Source organism: Oryctolagus cuniculus, chromosome 18 (genome assembly GCF_051225735.1).
Source record: "Oryctolagus cuniculus isolate XC-2025 breed Fujian yellow rabbit chromosome 18, ASM5122573v1, whole genome shotgun sequence".
Lineage (NCBI taxonomy): Eukaryota > Metazoa > Chordata > Mammalia > Lagomorpha > Leporidae > Oryctolagus > Oryctolagus cuniculus.
In genome coordinates, this window is record NC_142884.1 from 68,690,076 (window position 1) to 68,712,093 (window position 22,018).

The following is a 22,018-nucleotide window of genomic DNA, read 5'->3' on the forward strand; positions in this document are numbered from 1 at the left end:
AAAGATAATATTACACAAAGCTTAAGAAAATTGAATTGCTTTTATTAAAGACTGAACAGCTTTTACTTACTTATGAGAATTCCGCATTAGAGTGCTTTGAAAAACAAATCCTTTCTGTCTTGCTAGAGTAGGCTGCTTTCAGTACCGCTTGCATCTTGATTTGTGAGAGGCTGTTGAGCAAGTTCATACAGTTTGCTGGAGGTCTCGTTCGTTGCTGTCTTCTTAATGACAGTAAGTTTTTCTCCTGTGTGAAGAGTACGTGGTGACTTTTCGGAAAAGTAGACCTGAAATCCATGTATTTGTGTAACTTTGTGTGTGTGTATGAAGTGGTCTCAATGTGTTAGGCAGTTATCTCTAATCTGGATTTTCTTTTTTTAAAGATTTGTGTATTTATTTGAAATTCAGAGACAGAGAAGGAGAGAAGGAGAGAAGGAGAGGCAGAGAGAGAGAGAGACAGAGAGGGAGAGGTCTTCCATCCGCTGGTTTACACCCCAGTTGGCCACAATGGCTGGAGTTGGGCTGATCTGAAGCTCGGAGCCAGGAGCTTCTTCCAGGTGTTCCATGTGGGTGCAGAGGCCCAAGGACTTGGGCCATCTTGTACTGCATTCCCAGGCCATACAGAGAGCTGGATCAGAAGTGGAGCAGCTGGGATTTGAACCGGCACCCTTATGGGATGCTGGCACTGCAGGCGATGGCTTTACCCGCTCGGCCATAGTGCCAACCCCTCTAATTTGGATTTTCTTACAAAATTCACTAAAATTCCCAAATATATCGATATGTAAAAAAAAATTTACCAGAAAGACTAAAAGTGATGGTTTTACTATTTCTAACTTATAAGCATGATTAATGTGGAAATTCTTGTATGACTATGAAAAAATCAAACCAAATATAATATAAATTTTGATAAGCTTAAAGTATTAAAAGTAGTGCTCATTTCTGGCTCCAACTTAAGAAAGCCAGGATTAACAACCCAATGTAGCAGGCTGCCATTTTGAATTTTCCATGCTTCCATGAAATGTTTGATGTCATATTACTAAATTCCAATAGTGGGTGGGGTTTTCATGCCCATCTCTGCCCACAAAGAATGTTGGCTGAGTTACAGTAGTGAAGGGAGCAGGTAATATGACAATCTGATATAGTGCTTAATTAGGGGTAACGAGGGAGATGCAGACGCAGCTCCTGGCTCCCAGCCTTGGCCTGACTCAGCCTTGGCCGTTTCTACCATCTGGGGAGTGAAACAGCGGATGGAGGAGCTTTCTCTCTCTCTTGTCTTTCCCTCTCTCTGTGCAACTCTGGCTTTCAAATAAATAAATTACTTTAGTAAAAAATAAAGTAGCTAATAACATAACACGATTATGTTTTGAGTTGAAATAGCACATTATTTCATATTTGCAAAGCTCCTCACTTAAACACCTGTGCACTTATATGCTTGGAAAGATCACTATTTGCACCTGAAAAATGACAAACTAGAGCTAATAATCACTGAACTGGCAGAGTCTCAGCTGAGAGATTAATCCAGAAGACTCATCACCGAGTCTGATTCACTAGCGTGTGGAATTGTATTTCTCAAGCTCAGTGGTGTAGACATTTGGGGCCAGAAAATTCTGCACTGTGAGGATGCATCGCAGGAGGTTTATCAGGTTCACCTGTGCCTGGCTTCACTCTGCTGGGCGTCAGTAATACCCCCTCTGCCGGTTGTAATGCCCACAGTGCTCCAGATACAGCTGAGCGTCACCTTGGGAAAAAGTCGTCTCCGGTTAAGAACCTTTGACCTGGGATGTGGTCCTCAGCTTTCCAAGTCCAGAACCTGCATCTCACTGGTGCAGTCAGAGAAACCATTTTTTTTTTCTAGAATTAAATTCACAGGAGACTGATACTTAATCCAGAATTCCATTTCATGTCTAGAGGGAAATATTCCTTATAGTTATTGCAGACGCATTTTTGCTGCCTGAAGTCTTTCTCCCCTTGTGTCGAGACTACTGAAGATCAAATGGGTAATAAATAATGTGGCAAACCTGGAACTCGAGTATACAACCCCTCGAGAGATGTTTTATTCATGCCATTATGCTGTCTGATGAAATTCCTACTCCCCAACCTGAAGCAATAATAATTAGAAGCATAGTGTTCTTACACATTGAGTTCTGGGCTCCAGCTTGTCTTGTCAAGATCCTGGCTCTACCACAATGAGAAGAGCAGACTGATCCGTCTGAGCCTCCATGACCCCGTGTGTGGGATAACTTCAGTGTCAGTCCCTCAGTGAGGAGGGCTAAAAGGTTACTGTGTGTGAAATGTTTTCTGTTCTTTGCACAGCATGCTCTCCAAAGTTCACGGAATATGTATAAAAAAATTGTGCATGGATTTTGAAATGTTTTCCAAGTCCAAAATAAACTCCTTTCATTCCATGTTCCCATGAACTTCTTGTTTTGTGCTAGTTATTATTAGTTATGAAAGAGTAACTTAATTAGTTTGCTGATACATAAGTGTGTCTGATTGTGCGAGAATATACCTGAATGTTTTCGTGATGAAAAATAATAATTCCATGTAACCACCAAGGCAACACCTAGAACTTTCCCAAGTATAGGAAGCCCCAAATCTACCCTTCCTTGATGGGTTTATCATTTCACATGTTCCATTCCTGACAAATGGAAAAATTTAAAAACCATTCTTTTAAAACTAAAAGTAGAGCAATATTGATTCTCACTTTATCGTTGGCAAAAACAAATGGGCAATAAATATGTGCCCTCTAGAGTGATTGTACTATAGAGCATTTTACCTGCTGAATATTGACTTCGATCTGCATAATTGATTGTGAAATGCAGTTAAACACCCTTCTTCATCACACATCTGCATACTGATAATGATTCAAAAATCTGCAGTTCTAGTAAAGATACACACGTGTACTCTCCTCTCATCAAGGTAGTGCACTGCTTTGTGTGTGCAGACACACACCAGCATTTCCAGAACTTACTAAAGCCATGTGGGCGTCATCAGAATTTTGTTCAACACTCCAAGAGTTGCAGGGCTTTTTATGTATACACTGCCTAATACTTGAATTACAACTGGATTCACTGGTGTTAGTACTTAAGCCAATCAATAGACATGCAGAAACTGTCTATCATAAGAGTTAGCTAAAGAATTTCAGGTGTAAAAGGAGAGAAAGTGGATTTTAATGAAAAATGTGACCATCTTATAAAGCAAGATTCTGCCTTAGGCAAATTCTTGGAAAAGGCATATGAGAAGAAGCTATATTCAGGCACAATGACTGTCATAAAATTTCAGGTGAATCCAGATAATTCTTAGCTTTATTTTCTTTAACTTAAATTGATTACTATCAATTAAAACTTTTGAGATAATGGGCTTGCAAGACTTTAATTATGGATATATGTTGATTACTAATTATCAGGGGACTGTTTTTCTGATTACACCAAGCATGGGGACAATGTAATAATTGTATGAAGAGAAATACTTTAATGACTACATAGAATAAGGAATCAGTCAAATAAACTAAGTGTGCGTGGACAACACAGCAAAAACAATACTATTCCTTTTTTTTTTTTTACTTAATTTATTTATTTGAAAGAGTTACAAAGAGAGAGAAGGAGAGGCGGAGTGAGAGGTCTTCCATCCGTTGGTTCACTCTCCAGTTGGCCCCACGGCTGGAGTTACGCCGATCTGAAGCCAGGAGCCAGGAGCTTCTTCCAGGTCTCCCACACAGGTGCATGTGCCCAAGGCTTGGGCCATCGTCTACTGCTTTCCCAGGCCATAGCAGAGAACTGGATCAGAAGTGGAGCAGCTGGGACTCGAACCGGCACCCATATGGAATGCTGGCACTGCAGGTGGCGGCTTTACCTGCTATGCCACAGCACTGGCCCCAAAATGTTATTCTTATATTTTCCTTATAGTTAATTTTTATATTAAAATCAATGCTCATATGCTATACATAAAGAATAGTTGATAGGTGCATACATGCTTTAAAATGTATCTTGACACATTTTGATATATATAACTATATTATTTTAAATTTTTATTTATTATTTTTTTTGACAGGCAGAGTGGACAGTGAGAGAGAGAGAGACAGAGAGGAGAAAGGTCTTCCTTTGCTGTTGGTTCACCCTCCAATGGCCGCCGCGGCCGGCGCACCGCGCTGATCCGAAGCCAGGAGCCAGGTGCTTCTCCTGGTCTCCCATGCGGGTGCAAGGCCCAAGCATTTGGGCCATCCTCCACTGTACACCCTGGCCACAGCAGAGAGCTGGCCTGGAAGAGGGGCAACCGGGACTAGAACCCGATGTGCCGGTGCCGCAAGGTGGAGGATTAGCCTAGTGAGCCTCAGCGCCGGCCTGATATGTATAACTATATTATATATGAGTTTGTGCATGTATTTCTATATATAAAACATCATTATAAAATGGAAACCCGTGGATGTACTGCATACACCAAGGTGAGAACATGGTTAATTCCATTCCTTCTGATGGTGAGCTTATCACTTATCCCCATTCTGCCTTCTTCCATCTGTTACTCTGGCCCTGAGTTTCTCTCTCTCTCTCTCTCTCTCTCTCTCTCTCTATTTATTTAATTGAAAGGCAGAGTTACAGAATGAGAGAGAGGGAGAGAGGTAGAGAAGGAGAGAGGGAGAGATGGAGAGAGGGAGAGAGGGAGAGAGGGGGGGAAGGAGAGAAGGAGAGATAGCTTTCATCCACTTCCCAAATGGCCCCAAAGGGCAGAGCTGCTCTGAAGCTAGGAGCCAGTAGAGCAGCCGGGCTCCCACTGGCAGGGGCGCCAGCATCACAGGCCTTGGCTTAATCTGCTATGCCACAATGCTGGCCCCAGAACCTGAATTTTATGATCTTTGTTTCTTTTTGAAAAATAGTTTTTAAAGATCACCTCTTACTAAACAACATGTTGCTTTTATTTATGATCAAAGCTATCATGCTGTATGATATATGATCCCATGGTATATGACCTTCCATAACTTGATATTTTTCACTAAAAATTGTATTTCTAGGATCCGACTATTGTGTTTTCTGTTGCTGTGGTTGCCTTTTTCCTGTTATATATGATTCAGCTGTGAAGGGTGCCATCATTTGTCTATCTGTCCTTTGGCCACTGAAAGTGTGACTTGTTAATGGTATTTTGCTAGTCTAAGCAATGTTGTCAAAAATCATACTTATCTGTTGATGTACAAATGCAGGTTTCCTCTGGCTCAGGACTTCCCAAATTTTTTTTTTCATGGAACAGAAAAAAATTCTAGTATTTGTGTAGCACCGCTGGGTAAGAAGCAAAGCTCCTGAGACCAGGTGCATGCCGGGGAAGCTCTTCCCAGAAGGACCTTCTTACCAAGTGGACTTGCGGGACGCGGGATAGGCCAGAGTTCACGTATACAAGCTAACGACAAACTGCTTTTCAAAAAGTTATGCTGGAGGTCATGCTGCCAGTGGCGTTGGGTTAGAGCGTCTCTTGACCCACGTTCTCTGGGTGACCTGGCATGGTCAGACTCCTTACAGCTTGCTGATTTACTGTCTGTCACATAGTAGCCAAGGCTAGTCCTGGTTTACATTTCTTTCTAGAGAGAAGTTAAAGCACCAGTTCATGTAGATTCTGTGCTGTGACGCCTCTGGTTGTACCTTGTGCCATCTATTCTAGTGTATTTTCAAATTTAAAAGTTTTTTTCTTTATTTCTTTGTTTTCATTTATTTGGAATCCTAATTATATACTGGATTATAGGTTTCTTTCATATGTACTTCATGCATTTTTTTAAACAAGATACAAACTTACACGTTTCTACAAACCTTCCTGTTTCATAAGTTTCTTTCATGTTTCTTTTACATTTTGTAGTTTTTTCCTTAATTTTTGTAGTTTTTTTTTTCTTCAAGGTCTTTTGAAAACCACAGGTTTTTAATTTTGAAATATTTAAATTGCTCAACCTTTCCTTTTATGATGAGGCATTTTTGTCTCCTGTTTAAATGAGCTTATTCTCCCTTAGCGTATTATTTTAGAATTTCTGTGATACTTCCCGCCTCTGCACAGTCTCCTGTCTTTCCATTCATTTTCTTACCTTCCGGAAGTCGCGGGACCTTCGGTAGAACCCTGCATGTTGAGGAGAGCCCGGGGCCTGGGTGCCGGTGCTGACTGCGCTCCTTGGCCTGCGTGTCTTTTGTTGCGATTGCTGTGCGCACACGGCTGACCCCAGCCTCGCTCTTCCTCCTGGCAGATGCCTGCGATGACCCGCTCGTGGCTGCCCTGCCCCAGGCCGCATTCAGCAGCTCCTCCGAGCTCTCCAGCAGCCATGGCCCTGGATTTGCAAGGCTGAATCGAAGAGATGGTAAGTTTGCTTTTTCCTCTGTTCGTTTCGTGGGAAATCTCATTGCGTTTCCAGCCTCGGATAATAAAATCTTTATACGTGATATATTGTATGAGAGAGTACATTTCCAAATAAGAAAATGGTTAAAACTTAACTGGCTGCCATTCTGGAATGGCCAAGGGATACATCCTAATGGAAAATCCTAAGTCATCATCTTGATATTTAAAGAATTGAGATCCTTCAACAGAGCAAGCTTTTAATAGATCTTATAAAATAAATCTTTCTACAACCCTATACAATCAGTATGGATATAGCATTGATAGAAACATAATTGGCTTTGTATTTCAGGTTAAATGAAGAAGTTGGCAAGAAGTAATTATAAAAGATGCTAGTTATTAAAAAATAGTAATCCCTCGGTTTCTTTAATTCTCAATGTGGTTGACGAGATTTTTCCCTGTTGATGAACAGGAACTTAATGAAGCTCTCATGGTCCTCTAGGAATGCTCAGTTCATGTTGTTTACTCTCTCTTAGCTAGGTGGTGTTTGATTACTTGAATATGTTCAAAGGAAAGTGAAGATAATTAAATGGCACTTGTCGAAAGAAGAGAGAACTTCAAAACACCACACTTGTAGAGTATCATTGTGGCCGGTGTCACAATATGCTCGGGAAAATCGTCCTCACCCATGTGGGACATAAAACAGGCTTCAGCCAGGGGAGGCGACTTCAGAAAGTTTGTGAAAAATGCAAATTATGAAAACACTACGCCCAGCTTTCAAAAAAAAATTTGTGCCCAAATAAACATGTTTTAATACCATTTTCCATGGGCTGTTTGAAGTACCCTCTTACAAAGACAGAAAACATTTTTAACAACCGTAAGAAAATAAGTGCTGGAATCAGGTGTTATTAAAACCCTGTTAGTAAAACTGCTCCACCTGTTTGTTACCCTTTCTTTCTGTGATCTTCTGGCTACTTCTTTGCAATGTACTCCTTGTTATTATTCTTGATCTCATTGTTGTGTGTGTGTGTATGTATCTTTGTGTTTGCCATCTGGTATACATTATATATATATATATCATGCAGTTACATTTATAAAATAGATATTTGCGTAGCACTTTGATAGGTTTGTGAGCTGGATAATTCTGAAGATTCATATCATATTATCTGAGATCCCCACTTCTCTCGACATCTGAGTGTCGAGAGCGGAAACTGAGATCCTTGCATCCAATGGGCAATTTGGCAGGAAGGCTTGAATCTCTTTGTTTAGATAATGCTTGTATTTTCTGGTTTTTTCTATTTGTCCCTATGTGCAATTCTGAATCCCTGAGGGACCTGGCACGCAGACTCTCCTGGCCACTCACAGGGCTCTTCTGGATCCCGCAGCCATGGTCCTGACTGTTGGAATGCCAGTATTCTGACATTGACCTTAGTCCAAGGTCTCTGCCTTGTACTTCTTGGCAAAGTTTAACATTTAGCACCCTGCCCTGGAGGACTGAAAGCTTTCACAGAATGGGGTCTCCTGAAAGAGACAAACCATCGACTTTATCTGTGTATCTTTATTTCATTTGTTGAGGTTCAATAAGTCACAAAAATATATGTTATTAATTGGATCCAATCTTTTTTTTCATTAATTTATATACTCATCAGGACTCTCCATCAGTGGGGCTCCTTTGCATTCTTAATTCATGTCTGTGGCTCTTGGTGAAACACAATATCAGACTTCATGAATCTCATTTGCATGTTAATGAAGCTGAGAGACAAAACAGAATGATTTTAATTATCTTTTGCTCCTTGTCAACCTAGTTGATTACATTTTTTTCTCTTTCTTTAGTTTTCCGTTTTTTCCCCTATTAATTACATGAAGAGTTCATTAAGGATTGTCAGATTTTGAGTGATTTAGGAAGGCTATATGCTATTTCTAGTATTGGAACATTCCTCATCATATTTAGATTGGGTTGGGGAAGGGTGTTCAATCAAGTCAGCTGGTCATGTATCAATTAATAAAATAGAAGTTCTGATGCTATGGTGTGGATTTGGTTTGTCTACTAAGGCTTCATGTACAGGAAACTTGATCCCTTTTTGACGATGCTGTGAGGTGGTGGGCCCTTTAAAAAGTGGGGCTTGGTGCTAGGTAATTAGGCCATTGGAGTTGCATCCCAGAAGGTATTAGTACTGAACTCGCAGATGAGCTAATTCTCCTGAGAATGAGTTGTTATAAGAAAGAGCAAGCCTGGCCCTTGAACCTCTTGGGCTTCCTGTCTCACTCTGGGATCTCTCGCTCTCACCTGTGTTCCCACGGGGCTGCTGCTACCATGTTGTAAGATAGCCAAGGAGGCCCTCATCAGAGACCGCACAAAGGGGGCTGCCCCGTCTTAGACGTACAGCCTCCACAACTGTGAGCTAAATAAACAAACCTCTTTTCTTATTACCCAGCATCAAATATTGAGTTCTAGCAACAGGGAGTTGATGGATGAGCACCCAGGAGTGACTTCTTTTCCTAGCACTCTGGAAAACTTTGAGCCTAAGACTGGCCAGGCAGGAAGTGTGGGACTAACTCAACTGTTTGCTGTCACAGTACCCTGGGCAAAACCTGTGAAAATGGGGCCCAAGCCTGTCTGTGGGGCTTTCTCACCGCAGCCCTAACAGAGTGTTGCTTGTGCCACTGAGTAAATGACTCTTCTTTATCAATACTGATGTTCCAGAAGACAGTTTCACTTCAGTCATTTTCAAGAACATTTTACCTCCTTTGAACTAGCAAGAGGCATATCAACTTGAACCTGAAAAAATTCATAGCTCTGAGAACTGTAATCCAGGCTTAACTATACATACCCCAAACAAATCACTCCCTGCTAATTCTGGTGATGTAAATGGAATCAAACATCTCTCTTCCTTTAGACCACAGCCCTTCCTTATCCTCTTTCCATGGTTACACTTAAAAATACTAAACAGAAAATTTCAGAAATAAACAGTTTCTCAGTTTAAAATAGTTCCCCATTCTGAGTCGTATGATGAAATGTCATCCATTTGGCTCTGCCCTGCCCAGGACATAAATCACTCCTTTGTTCAACGTATCTGTGCTCTGTCACCGTGGCCTGTTTGTAGCCATTTCAGCTATTAACTCGACTGTGAGGGTCGCCCAGGGCTGGTGTTGAGGTGTAGCCTAATGCTTTGTCTCTATACCATGCACCTCGCTTGAGCTCGTCATGTAGGCATCTTATCACCTGAAATCATCACATGATGAGTATAGAACAAGAAAATATGTGGGAAAAGAGCTCTCACATCCACAGAATTTCATTACACTGTATTGCTCTAATTATCTTGTTTTCTTATTAGTTACTACAGTTAACTTTTTACTGTGTCTGATTTCAATGCTTATTAAGGGCTGTTTTTCCAATACCTGTAGGTTTTTCTGTTAAAAATCAAGCGTCTATCGGTATGCATATCAGTTTCCTTGATTAACGAACAGAAACAAAGAACATTCTTAGAAGTACTGCTACAAAGGATAATTTATAAACTCTTACGTGGAGTTGTACGGCAGCTCTGACTGCCCCTAGTTCCTGTGCTTATTCACATCTGACTGTTAGGCCTAATGAAGCCCTACCCTGGGACTTAGGAGGGCAGATCCCCAGGGATGGAAAGAGGTGGGTGCTTCTCTTGAGATAAGCGTTTCCTGCCGTTGAATCTATCACATGAAATTTCTTGGTTTTTAAAATTGGTGGCATCAGTGTATTTCACAGCACCTTCTGAGGAAAGTACTGAGACGGCATTGGTGCAGCACTGAGGGAAAGACTCACGTCTCGGCCAAGAGGAGCCTGTTTGGCACTGCCGCTGTGCAGTGAGCCCCGGGCAGCTCCCGGACCCAGGGTACAGTGAGTGAACTTGGCTTGCCCACAGCCGTAGACTGGGGAAGAACAGATGCTAGCAGTCGATCTGCTCCGAAACGCACTGCTTCCCCTCATACTCCGGATCTGATGTGCAAGTGAGGCCTTGGGTGCTGAATGGTTTTTGGAAATATGAGGACCCCGTGCCTTCATGCTGGTCCCAACTGCAGCACCTCACTTCTTATTAGCTTTGCCTGATATTTCAACCTCATGCTCTACCTTGTCTCCAGGACTGAGCCCTACCCTAAAGCTGCAGATATGTAGCGCTTACCACATTGAGGCAGGAACGTTAAAAACCCAGCACCTTGCTGAACAGTCAGACCCCTGAGTCACCTCTGTAGTCACAGCATTGGAGCTTCCCCAACACACTTGAACTTCAGCTCCTCCATTCTGCTTCTCTGTCTTGGATTCTCTACTGTGGATCCTAAAATATTAGTGAACAGTAGTCACTTTGGTTTTACATGTATCTGGGATCAGTTCACTATTATTTGGTTTAATTTTTAGTTAGAGTTTATTTGAGAAACAAATAGACAGGGATAGATAGACACAGAGAGAACTCCCATCTGTTGGTTCGCTCCCCAAATGCCTACAATAGCCAGGACTGAGCTGGAGCCAATGCCAGGAACCAGAAACTCAGTAGCAGGAACTGAATGACTTGAGCCATCACTGCTGCCTCTCAGAACCTGCATCAGCAGGAGACTGGAATCGGGAGCCAGAACTGGGAAATTGAACCCAGGAACTCCCATATGGAAACCTTAAACACTGCTTAAGGCCCGACTCATATTGTTAATTTTAATCCATAGTACTTCTTATTTAATTGAGGATGAGCAAAATATTTAAACTCTGTACTTTGATTTCCTATGGGAAGAATAGGGATAACAGGTGATGTTAATGAGATGACATTGATCTTATTGATAATGAGGATCACACTGTGGTATGGTCACACGTATGTCAAAACCATAGTCCAAAGTGAATATTAACCTGCTGCTAAGTTCACTCTGCCAATGATCCCCATTTTAGCAACCCTCACAGCACCAAATATGCCAGTATACATTAATAGAAAAGGAATTTATACAAAAGTAATTTCAAGGAATTCAGGCTTCTACTTAATTTTTCTAGAAGAATCATTTGATTCCTGATTAATTATAAAGCAAATCAAAGAATTATATTTTATATGTTCATTATTAGGCTTAAGATAAAACATTATTGTCCATGTTATATCCTTAGTCAAAGTCTGTGAACTATAGCGATGAGATGGTTTTTATTTAAAATACTTTTACTCTTCTTTTTAGCAACTGGAAATAGGTTTATGAAGTTAAAGAAAATCCATCCTGAGAGATTAGCATTTTGATAAAGGATTGGAAAATGAAATTCCAGATCAATATTATGGCCAGTGGAGTTCCACTTGTGCTTACAGATGATATTTCATACACTGGCCTTGAGATGGGGAACTAAACATGGGTGAAGATGTACATCTTTTATTGCTCAGTGTGCCCAGATCCTGGACCCATTAAGGCAGAGGAGCTGAAACTTCGGAGATCAATGTGGAATCCCTTCTGTTCTTGTATTGATTGTTCGGATTCAACCCCAGGGATGAGTGTCCACCTGACCATTCTGCTCTGTGTCTCTTTTAGACACTGCCCTCCCTCCCAGAACCCTCCCAAGGGGATGTGTTCCAGCCTCATCTCTCTCACCTTCTCAGTGCACTGTCTTACCCTTCCTTGTCCTTGCCTGCCTGGGTGCCCGACACATTTCTCACCCTAAGTCACTCTGATGATGTCATCTGAGAACAGGTGCAAGTAGCCAATGCTAAGTACTTTACACTGAGAAAAATAATGGTTTTAGATGATAGTTCCAAGTTTTGCATGGCATTTAAGAAATGCTGGTTTTTTTCTTTTCTATAAATATGTGAATTTGAATTTGATGACCCCTAAATTCTATGACAATGTGTTCTTTTTATGTATAATATTCTGTGGATAATATATCTCTTCTAAGTCACTCAAATAATAAAAGTCTTTAAAACTGTGAGAACTAAGATGGTGACCCTTCCATTATAAGGTGAGAGAAGTAGCTTAAGGCAGATTGTCTTCCTACGCTTCTGCAAACTTGAAACTATGGGAGATTCCTTGCTTAGGAATTGTCTTAAAGGTGTAGGAATTCAGATTATATGATCCTACTGAAAAGGATACAATGCCTTGAATGCAGTCAATTAGAAATATTCATAAAGAGAAAAATTACCACCAATATTTAGCTTACAATACTTTGAGTATGTGTCTAATATTTTTCATAATGATGAGTAGGAAAATTTTACACTCAGAACAATAGATGTTGAGTTAAGTAGTCAAGTGATGCCTTAGTTTGGGATCTACCAGAGCAGATCTGGAGCCAAGAGTTGAGGTGCAAGTGACTTATTAGCACGGAAATGCCAGGGGAAATAGTGTGGGCAATCAGGAAGCCTGGTAAGGACTGGAAAGAAGACAAACAATTTTAGAAACCTCAGGCAAAGTTTGATCTCCCAGGAAACCCTGCACAATAGATTTTCTTTTAAAGATTTTTAAACAAGATTTAAAGATCCCATGTGGGGTACCAGCATTGCAGGTGGTGACTTAACCTACTGTGTCACAACGCCTGCCCTTGTGTGGTAGAATATGTAAGATTCTGTCCCACTTCAAGGTAAACATAAACTGAGTCCAGCAAGGTGGGAGGTTACATGAGCAGTTGATTTAGAAATGTGACTGACTTAGTTCATGGCGGCTTTACCAACACGTCACAGGCCAGGTAGCTCAAATGACAGATACGTATTTATCACAATTCTGGAGACTGGGAGTGCAAGGTGTAGGTGCTGGCAGGTGTGTTACCTGGTGGGAACTGTCTGGCCAGCTTCCTGAGGGTGGTCTTCTTGATCTGTGGTCCCATGGCCTTTTGTGGGTATGTTCCCTCAGAGGGAGACGTCTGTCTGTCTGTCTCTTCCTTAAGGGTGCTAATTCTCCCAGTCGTCACCTCATCTAACCCTCATTTAACCCTCTCAGAGCTCCCTTCTGCAAATGCCACCCCATCGGAGCTTAGGGCTTCAGCACTTGAACTTTGTGAGGGTGGCGTACATTCAGCCCACGTTAGTCAGCTGCACTTCTAGAAACTCATGCATCGCAGAGAGCATTAACTGCTTGATGTAGCCCAGAGAACCCACAGCATTCGGCCTGCGGGGGCAGACGTCTTGGAGAGGAAGGCAGTTCTGTTAGCAACACTGACATTTTCCACACCAAATAACGGGCTTGGAGTTCTTTGAGAAAAATCCACATGTCAGAAAATGCTGGAAGCAAGTTAGAAAACCCTAAGAACAGCGTGAACTGAGAAAAAAGGCTCATGGGTTTCAAAGAAAAATTATGTAAAGAAAAACAGACAAAAATGGTAGGCGAAATGGCAAATACAGGGTGGGTTTATTGCTTGTATTGTTGCTCTCTGTAGCTTCTTGAACAAATAGGCAAAAAAATTGAAATATAGATTAGAATAACAAAACTAACAAATTTGACAAAATGGGTCAATATGTAATTTATATAGCAAATTTATATGAGGACGATTGAAAAGGTTCATGGAAAAGGTATATGATGAAGAAACTAGGCAGGCGCCGCAGCTCACTAGGCTAATCCTCCACCTTGTGGCGCTGGCACACCGGGTTCTAGACGCGGTCAGGCGCCGGATTCTGTTGCCCCTCTTCCAGGCCAGCTCTCTGCTGTGGCCAGGGAGTGCAGTGGAGGATGGCCCAAGTGCTTGGGCCCTGCACCCCATGGGAAACCAGGAGAAGCACCTGGCTCCTGCCTTCGGATCAGTGCGGTGCGCCGGCCACAGCAGCCATTGGAGGGTGAACCAATGGCAAAGGAAGACCTTTCTCTCTGTCTCTCTCTCTCACTGTCCACTAAAGAAAGAAAGAAAGAAAGAAACTATACATGGATTTCATTGTTTTGTACCCCTAATGAATTTACCCCTAATTGTACCCCTAATGAATTTATCTTTAATTTAGTTGTTTCATGAAGTTTTTTGAAGGACCTTGTGTCTGCAACAACTGTGAATACACATTCTTATTAAGTATACCTAGAATACTTACCTAAATTTATGCTGGGCAATAAAAATGTTTCAACAACTCTGAAATGATTGCAATCACACAGGGCAAGTGCCCTGGTTACAGTAGAATTAAGCTAAAAAATCATTAATTAAAACATACTTAAAAACCTAGAAAGGTGTGGGATTTAATTAATGCCCTTCTCAGGAAGAAATCTCAAGGGACATTAGGAAATATTTTAACACATTGACAACAAAATCCTGTAACTAAAAGTTTTATGATGCAGTGTATACCAAAACCGATAGCTTCAAATGCAAATGCTAGAGAAGAAAAAAAGGCTAAAAATGGATGATCTATCCAAGTATCCACTGGAAGAAATTAGAAAAAGAACAACACATTGAACTAAAAGTAAGTAAAAGGGAAAAAACCTAGAGGTGGTAATTAATTAATGAACTAGGAAAAAATATGCAATACAGACAACGAGTAAGTCCAAAATATAAGGGGCTATTTTAATGAGCTCCCCACTAATAATTTTAAAGATTTAAATGAACTGAAAAAGTTATTTGAGAAATGCAGCCTATAAAATGTACTCAAGAAATAAAAAAGAAAATTAAAGTATCCCCCTGTCTCTAAAAGATAATAAATCCATAATTAAAATGTTCCTACAAAGAAAACTCCAGGCAAATATGCTTTCAAATGGGAATTCTTCCAAACACATTTAAGGAAGATATGACTCTAATCTTATACATTCTCTCCTAGGGAACAGGAAAAAAGTCAAAATACTCCGTCACTCACTCTATGAGACCAGGATAACCTTGATACCAAACCCTGTCAAGGACACACAGAGGGGCCGGCACCTTGGCTCACTAGGTTAATCCTCTGTCTGCGGCGCCGGCATCCCATATGGGCGCTGGGTTCTAGTCCCAGCTGCCCCTCTTCCAGTCCAGCTCTCTGCTGTGGCCCGGGTACTTGGGCCCCTGCACCTGCATGGGAGACCAGGAGGAAGCACCTGGCGCTAATGAGAGGTTGGGGGTAGCGGACAAGTGGGAAGCCCGCTTGGGTTTTCCCTCACTCACTCCTATCTCAGACTTAAAATATGCACTGGTGTATATCAGAGGCCTCTTCCAAATACTCCCATCCGCCCGCTGGTGTGCTGTGACACGTGCAGCCCCCCAACATGTAACAGGGTCCTCATCTTGGCTCTGCCACTCATCCGCAGCTTCCCTCCCAGAACGCTGAGGGATGGTCTTCCCCGGGAATCTGCTGTACGTCATCGACTCTAGTGGGGGGTGGTGGAGGAACATTGCCTGCTTGTGGAGCTAACTGTGACCAATAGAGGACAAGAACCAAATCTCCCCCCTGTTGTCTTCAGGATGGAAGGTTCCAAGATGCACCTGACAAGGCTGTACAGAAGCCTGCATGGCGTGGGGTGCCAGGGGCTGAAGTGTTTTCCAAGTCAGAAGCAACACATCTGTGTATGACCTTATTCCATGGTGCTCTTGCTGTCCCACCCCTGCCCTGTGGGGTTACTCCTGTGTAAGGTTTTTTTTTTTTTTTTTTTTTTTTTTTTTTTTTTTTTTTTTGAGAGAGAGGGAGGGAGGGAAGGAAGGAAGGGAGGAGGGGAGGAGGAAGGGTATTTTTAATTTTTTAATTTTTTTGACAGGCAGATTGGACAGTGAGAGAGAGAGAGAGAAAGGTCTTCCTTTGCCGTTGGTTCACCCTCCAATGGCCGCCGCAGCCAGCGTGCTGCGGCCGGCACACTGCGCTGATCCGATGGCAGGAGCCAGGAGCCAGGTGCTTCTCCTGGTCTCCCATGGGGTGCAGGGCCCAAACACTTGGGCCATCCTCCACTGCACTCCCTGGCCACAGCAGACAGCTGGCCTGGAAGAGGGGCAACCGGGACAGAATCCGGCGCCCCGATCGGGACTAGAACCCGGTGTGCTGACACTGCAAGGCGGAGGATTAGCCTAGTGAGCCGGCTACTCCTGTGTAAGCTTTCGAAGACTGGCCTCAGGGTCATACTTCTCATCCCTCAGTAAAGCTAGGCAAGATTACTTACTGAGTCTTGTTGAGAAGAATTCTAAATCATTTATGTCTTCGAGAGAGTGGAGCCACTGACTCCCCACTTCTGAAGTGTGAAATGCATGTCATGACTTCCTCCAAATGGTAGATGGTGAACAAAACTCCACCTGGATGAATGTGACAGTCTTGCCCAGGTGAGCAAGGCTGACATCACCAATGATAAGTGTGTACTGCTGTAGTTTGAGTACGGTTTGAGGTGGTCTCCCCGCCTCCCGCCCCCAAAGTTCATGTGCTGGAAGTTTCATCCTCAGTGTGCAGTTGGGGCCTCTGGGAGGGAATTAGGTCACAGGAGCTGCACCGTCGGAAGGGGTAAATGCTCATCTGGAGTGGGCTTAGTTCCCCCAAGAAGGGTTGTTACAAGAGAGCCTGGTGCCTTCTCTGTCTCTCTCCCACAAACTCCACTCACCACTCCTGCACATGCTCCTACCCTTGTGATGCCAGCCACCCTGAGAACCAACAGGTGCCAGTGCCTGGTCCTTGAACCTCCAGAACTGGGAGCTAAATGAGCCTCTTTTTTCAATTGGGATTCCAAGCCTCAGGTGTTTTGTTACAGTAACAGAAAAGAGATGAGGACAATACCCTTGATGTGATGTGGTGGAAATGGCGTTTTTCCTCTGTGGTCTTTCTCTCACAAAGCTGTGTGAAGGCATCAAGTGTACCTGAAAGTGAAGAACACTCTACACAGTATCCTTGAACTTGTCAAGCTTATCAAACAAAGAGGGCGGTCTGAAAACTCTCATCACCAAATGAGCCTGAGGAGATGTGATTACTGAATTTATATGACTAACCTATGGGGATCCTGGAACAGAATGAGGACATTTGACATAAACACATAAGCCCAGCATGATGAAATAGAGTATGGACTTATAGGCAGTAATAGTATGCTGATACGATGACAAATACAAGTTCCATACCCATGTCAAATGTTAACAGTGGAAGAAACCGGGCATGTGGGAAGCCTTTGATGGCCTTCTGTAACTCTAAACTATTTTAAAATACAAAAGTTATTAAAATAGGCACACATGCTTTGGCTTTGTCAGTTTGGAATGGGAAGTGGACTTGTAGCAGCAAAAAAAGTGTTTGTGGTATGTTCATGTATGTGTATATGGAATAAAATATGATAGCACACATTTGAGGAAGACTTGGAGGAATAAAAAATGCAATGCAACCCTTGCCAGGTACTGAATGTCATCTCATAGTATTTGTGGTGGCTGTTTTCTTATGGAAAGTTATGTGAAAGCCTCTGTTGTCTTTTTGGTCCTCCTAGTTAGATTAATTTTTTAGGTTTATTTTTAGATTTTTAAAAAAGTTTTTAACAAATTCAAAATTATTCACAGCTACAATTCTAAGAATCTAGTGATATTTCCTCTCTCTATCCCTCCCCTCCCTCCTTCCTCTTCTCTGCCTCCCACCCTCCCACCCTCCCTCTCTTTGTTTTTTCCTTTCTTTTTTTAATTTTTGAGATCACATAGTTTTAGTTTACATTACAGTCAAAGGGCTTAATCGTCCACCCAATAAAATGCTTAACAAGTCAAATACAAAAAGACTTTAGGTTAGCGTAAATATAGTCAAGAGCTATGAACAGCAACCAAATAGAGAGATAGCCATTTAACCTATATATATTTAACCTATATATATATATATATTTTAACCTATATATATTTCTGGTGTTCGAAGTACATTTTAAAGTAATCACAGGTATTTAAATCTGTATGTTTTCCCTGATCTGTGGTAACTAATAGAGTACCTAAAATGTAATGTATTGGAATGCAATTGACATTTTGAGATTCAATGATCATTTATAGCCCATGTCTCTACTGTTGAGGACAGTGTTTTTTCTTCATGCTATTTATTAAACTCTATACTTAGGGTAGTAGGGTTAACCTTATGTGTATAAAGTATACTGAAAATAGATCTTTGTAAAAACTTAGAGTAGGAATAGGAGAGGGAGGAGGAAAAAGGGTGGAAGTGGCGGTGGGAGGCAGGTTAGGGTGGAAAGTATTACTATAATCCTAAATCTGTATACATGAAATACATGAAATTAGTATATCTTAAATAAAATATAAAAGAACTATACTAATATTACATTCTTATTCATTGGATTGACAAATGTATAAGGCAAAGATGAACAAAACTGTATTTGCAGCAATAGTGAAATAAACAGGCATTTGTTTCTTTTTTTAGTTTTCTCTTTGTTAATTTTAGCTCCCACATATAAGGGAGAGCATGTGGTATTTGTCTTTCTGTGTCCAGCTTATTTCACTCAATGTGATTCTCCAGTTGTATCTATCTTGTTTCAAATGGTAGAATTCCGTTCTTTTTTATAGCTGAATAATATTCTGTTGTGTACATATACACCATATTTTGTTTATCCATTCATCCGATGATGGACACCTTGGTCAATTCCATATTTTGGCTATTGTGAACAGTCTTGCTCTAAGCATGGTGGTATATGTATCTCTTTGTTACAATGTATTCATGTCTTTTGGGAATATACCCATACCTGGTATTGCTGGATCCTGTGGCAAGTCTATTTCTGGTGTTCTAAGAAATCTCCACACTGTTTTCTGCAGTTGCTGCACTAGTTTATATTTCCACCAACAGAGGATAAGTAGCCCCCTTTCTCCACATTCTGGCCAGCATTTGCTATGCTCTGTCTTGGATTTTAGTCACTCTGACAAGGATGAGATGCTATCTCATTGTGGTTGTGATTTGCATTTCCCTGATGGCTACTGATACTGTATTTCTTCCTTCGAAAACTGTCTTTTGAGGTCCATTGCCCATTTCTTCACTGGGTTTTTGTTGCTGTTGAGATTTTTAAGTTGCTGATACATTCTGGGTATCAATCCTTTGTCGGATGGGTAGATCACAAATATTTTTTGCTATTCCATTCAGTGTCTCTTCACTCTGTTGTCTCCCAGTTCGATTCTAAGATGGTGGTGCCCTTGGAAGGGTGGTTTGCCCTGGCAGTGGCAATAGGCAATACATCCATTTACGATTTCATTGTTTATAGTCACTGAGACCCTTTTAAAGGCTGCCATGCAGACAATCCTATGAGGGGAAAACAGATAAGTTAGGTGACTTTCAAAGAACTTCCCTTTGTTTCTCTTTAAAGGGAACTTCATATCAAAGTTTCCTTCCTCCATCGGAATTCAATTATTAGTCTTAACTGTTTACTAGTTTATGCAGGAAACTAGCCTACATGCCACATTATTTATTTATTTAGGATTATTTATTGTCCTTGATACCTTTAAACTTGATATTTAATGGATGTTAACAAAATAAAATGGAAGACATACAAAACTGATTGTATAACTGGACATATAAGATGGAACTAGATAGAACATATAATAATATTTAACTATATTGAAATGAGGAAATAACATCAGTGACTTTGTGCCAAAAGAGAAAATACTTGTGTGAGATTTCCCAAAGGCACGCCATTGACCTCGGCTTTGTGATGTCCATCCTGAAGTGCTGGACCTCTGCCAGGCTGCAGGGGACCTGTGCAGACACGTCCCACACTTGTGGCAATGGAGAAACACGTCGGACAGTCCCCTTCGTTGTGTTTTTATCTGCCTGCTGGAAATGACCAGCTGCCTGCTACGCTCTTGTCTACAGAAAAATGCTCAACTTACCAATTCAGCTTCAGTTACATACATCACCTGCATTCCAGCTTCTTCTTGAAATTATTTTTCTTTTCTGGCTCCTGCTGGTTTTCTTAATCACCCTGACTTAAGATCATTATGATCACAATTCAGTTCTCCCTTGGTTCCTCCTTCTGAAAAAGGTGATACGTTCAGTGCAGCCATGGCTTGCAATCCCTTTCTTTCTCACATACACTTTTTGTTTATTCTACTGATACTACTCTAATGCAGTTCTTTGGTTTCTCATCAAGGTTATTTTAATCGAACCATAACTGATCATGCAGTTTGACACTTTCTTCAATAAAAATAAATTTGAAAGCACAGTTATGACTTATGTGCCTGCTTAAGACTTTCAACCCCATCTGTTTATGAGTGTGCCTTCCAAAATCTTGCTAATATCCTGAAGTGGTTGAGCAAGTAATTTGGTAGATTCAAGGAAAAAGGAATTTAAAAATATACACAAATTCTTAACAAATTAAATGTGCAATTTTATGCATTGGCTACTATTCACTAACTGTACAGTTTCCAATAGATAACCCTTCTATGCTTAATTTGCATGTTGTTACTTATATTTATTAGATTTTCTCTTTTGCTGCTAGTACTGCATGACATTAATTCTGTGATTAGTGCAAACACATAAAGAGCTTATTGATGCAGAAACTCATAAATGAAATAAAAATGTGAGAATTATGAATTCAGAACAATGTCATAAATATAAAGATTGACTATAATTTTAGAACAAATAAAAACAAAATGTCTGTGGGCTGGGCTATGTGAATATTTGAGTGTGGTGATTTTGTGCAAGCATCTAAATAAGAAAAGTACCAAACGGAGCTGTGAAATTGAAATTTATTAGATGAATGATTGGATTAAAATTTTAAATTATTTTAGAATTGAGATGAAACTCACATAACACCAAAATAACCCTTGTGAGGAGGATAGTAAAGTGACATTTGGTACACTCACCATGTTGCTCAACTACTACAATTTTAGGTCCCAAAATATCTCTGAAATATGTTTCACTGATTGTTGTTGTATGTCATGTCGATTCCATTCTCATTTATTTTTCCATGTGATTTTAAAGCTTTTTTCCTTGTGGTTACTCTGAAGATTATAATTAATCTCCTGAACTTGCAGTAATCTATTTTTAACGAATATTCCTTAGATTGAAAGATAATCGAGAATCTACTGCTATACACCCATGTTTCTTCTCTTTTGTATTTTGTTTTTGCAAATTAAATCTTTGTCCATTGTAGGTCCTGACAGATTTGTGATTATTGTTGTATGCATTTGTCTTTTAAGTCACATAAGGAAAAAAAGAGGAATTACAAATCCAAAAGATGATAATACTTTCTTTTGTCTTTATACATGTAGTCGCCTTATCAATGTCTTTTATTTTTTTCATACAGCTTTGCAGTGCCGTCTTGGGTCCTTTCTTTATGGCTCAAAGGTTTCACCTAAGCATTTCTTGTAAGACACATCTCTTTCTCTCAGAATATTACTGTTTCTCTTTCATGCTAAAAGGACATCTTTGTCAGATATAAAACCCTCGGCTGACAGGCTTTTTTCCCCTCTCAGTCCTGCAGATGTCATCCTACTGCCTTTTGGCCACCATGGTCTCTAGTGAAAAATCGTTTGTCAGTCTTATGGAGGATCCCTTGCAGGTTGCATGTCTCCTCTTTTACTGCTTTTAAATTCTTGCTCTGTGTATGTCTTTCAACAGTTTTATTGTAGTGAGCTTGTCTCCATGTGTAAGTCCTTGTGTTTATCTTGCTTGGTATTTATCCTACTTGGTTTCTTGAATGTATGGATTCATGTCCTCTCTCAAATTTGAAAAAAGAAATTGACCATTATTTCTTTAAATATCCTTTCTGCCCTTTTTAATTTGTTTATCCTTTCCCAAGGTTTGCTATTATTCCTTTTTAAAAAATTTGAATTACTCTGTACAAATTTTCTATAGTCTCCCTCTTTCGGGCCCACACTCTCACCCTTCTTCCTCCTGTCTCTCCTGTTCCCATCGTTAGTTTTTTACAAAGATCAGTTTTTTAACTTTTA

The 22,018-nt window shown here is 40.8% G+C and overlaps 1 protein-coding gene across 1 annotated transcript in view; it reads left to right on the top strand.

The window, feature by feature from the left end:
- CNTNAP4 (contactin associated protein family member 4) overlaps window positions 1-22,018 on the top strand; it is a 300,407-nt gene that overhangs the window by 38,676 nt on the left and 239,713 nt on the right. Inside the window, exon 2 of the mRNA XM_070062759.2 lies at window positions 6,209-6,319. Coding sequence (XP_069918860.2) covers window positions 6,209-6,319 — 111 coding nt within the window. The remainder of the gene's footprint in view (window positions 1-6,208; window positions 6,320-22,018) is intronic.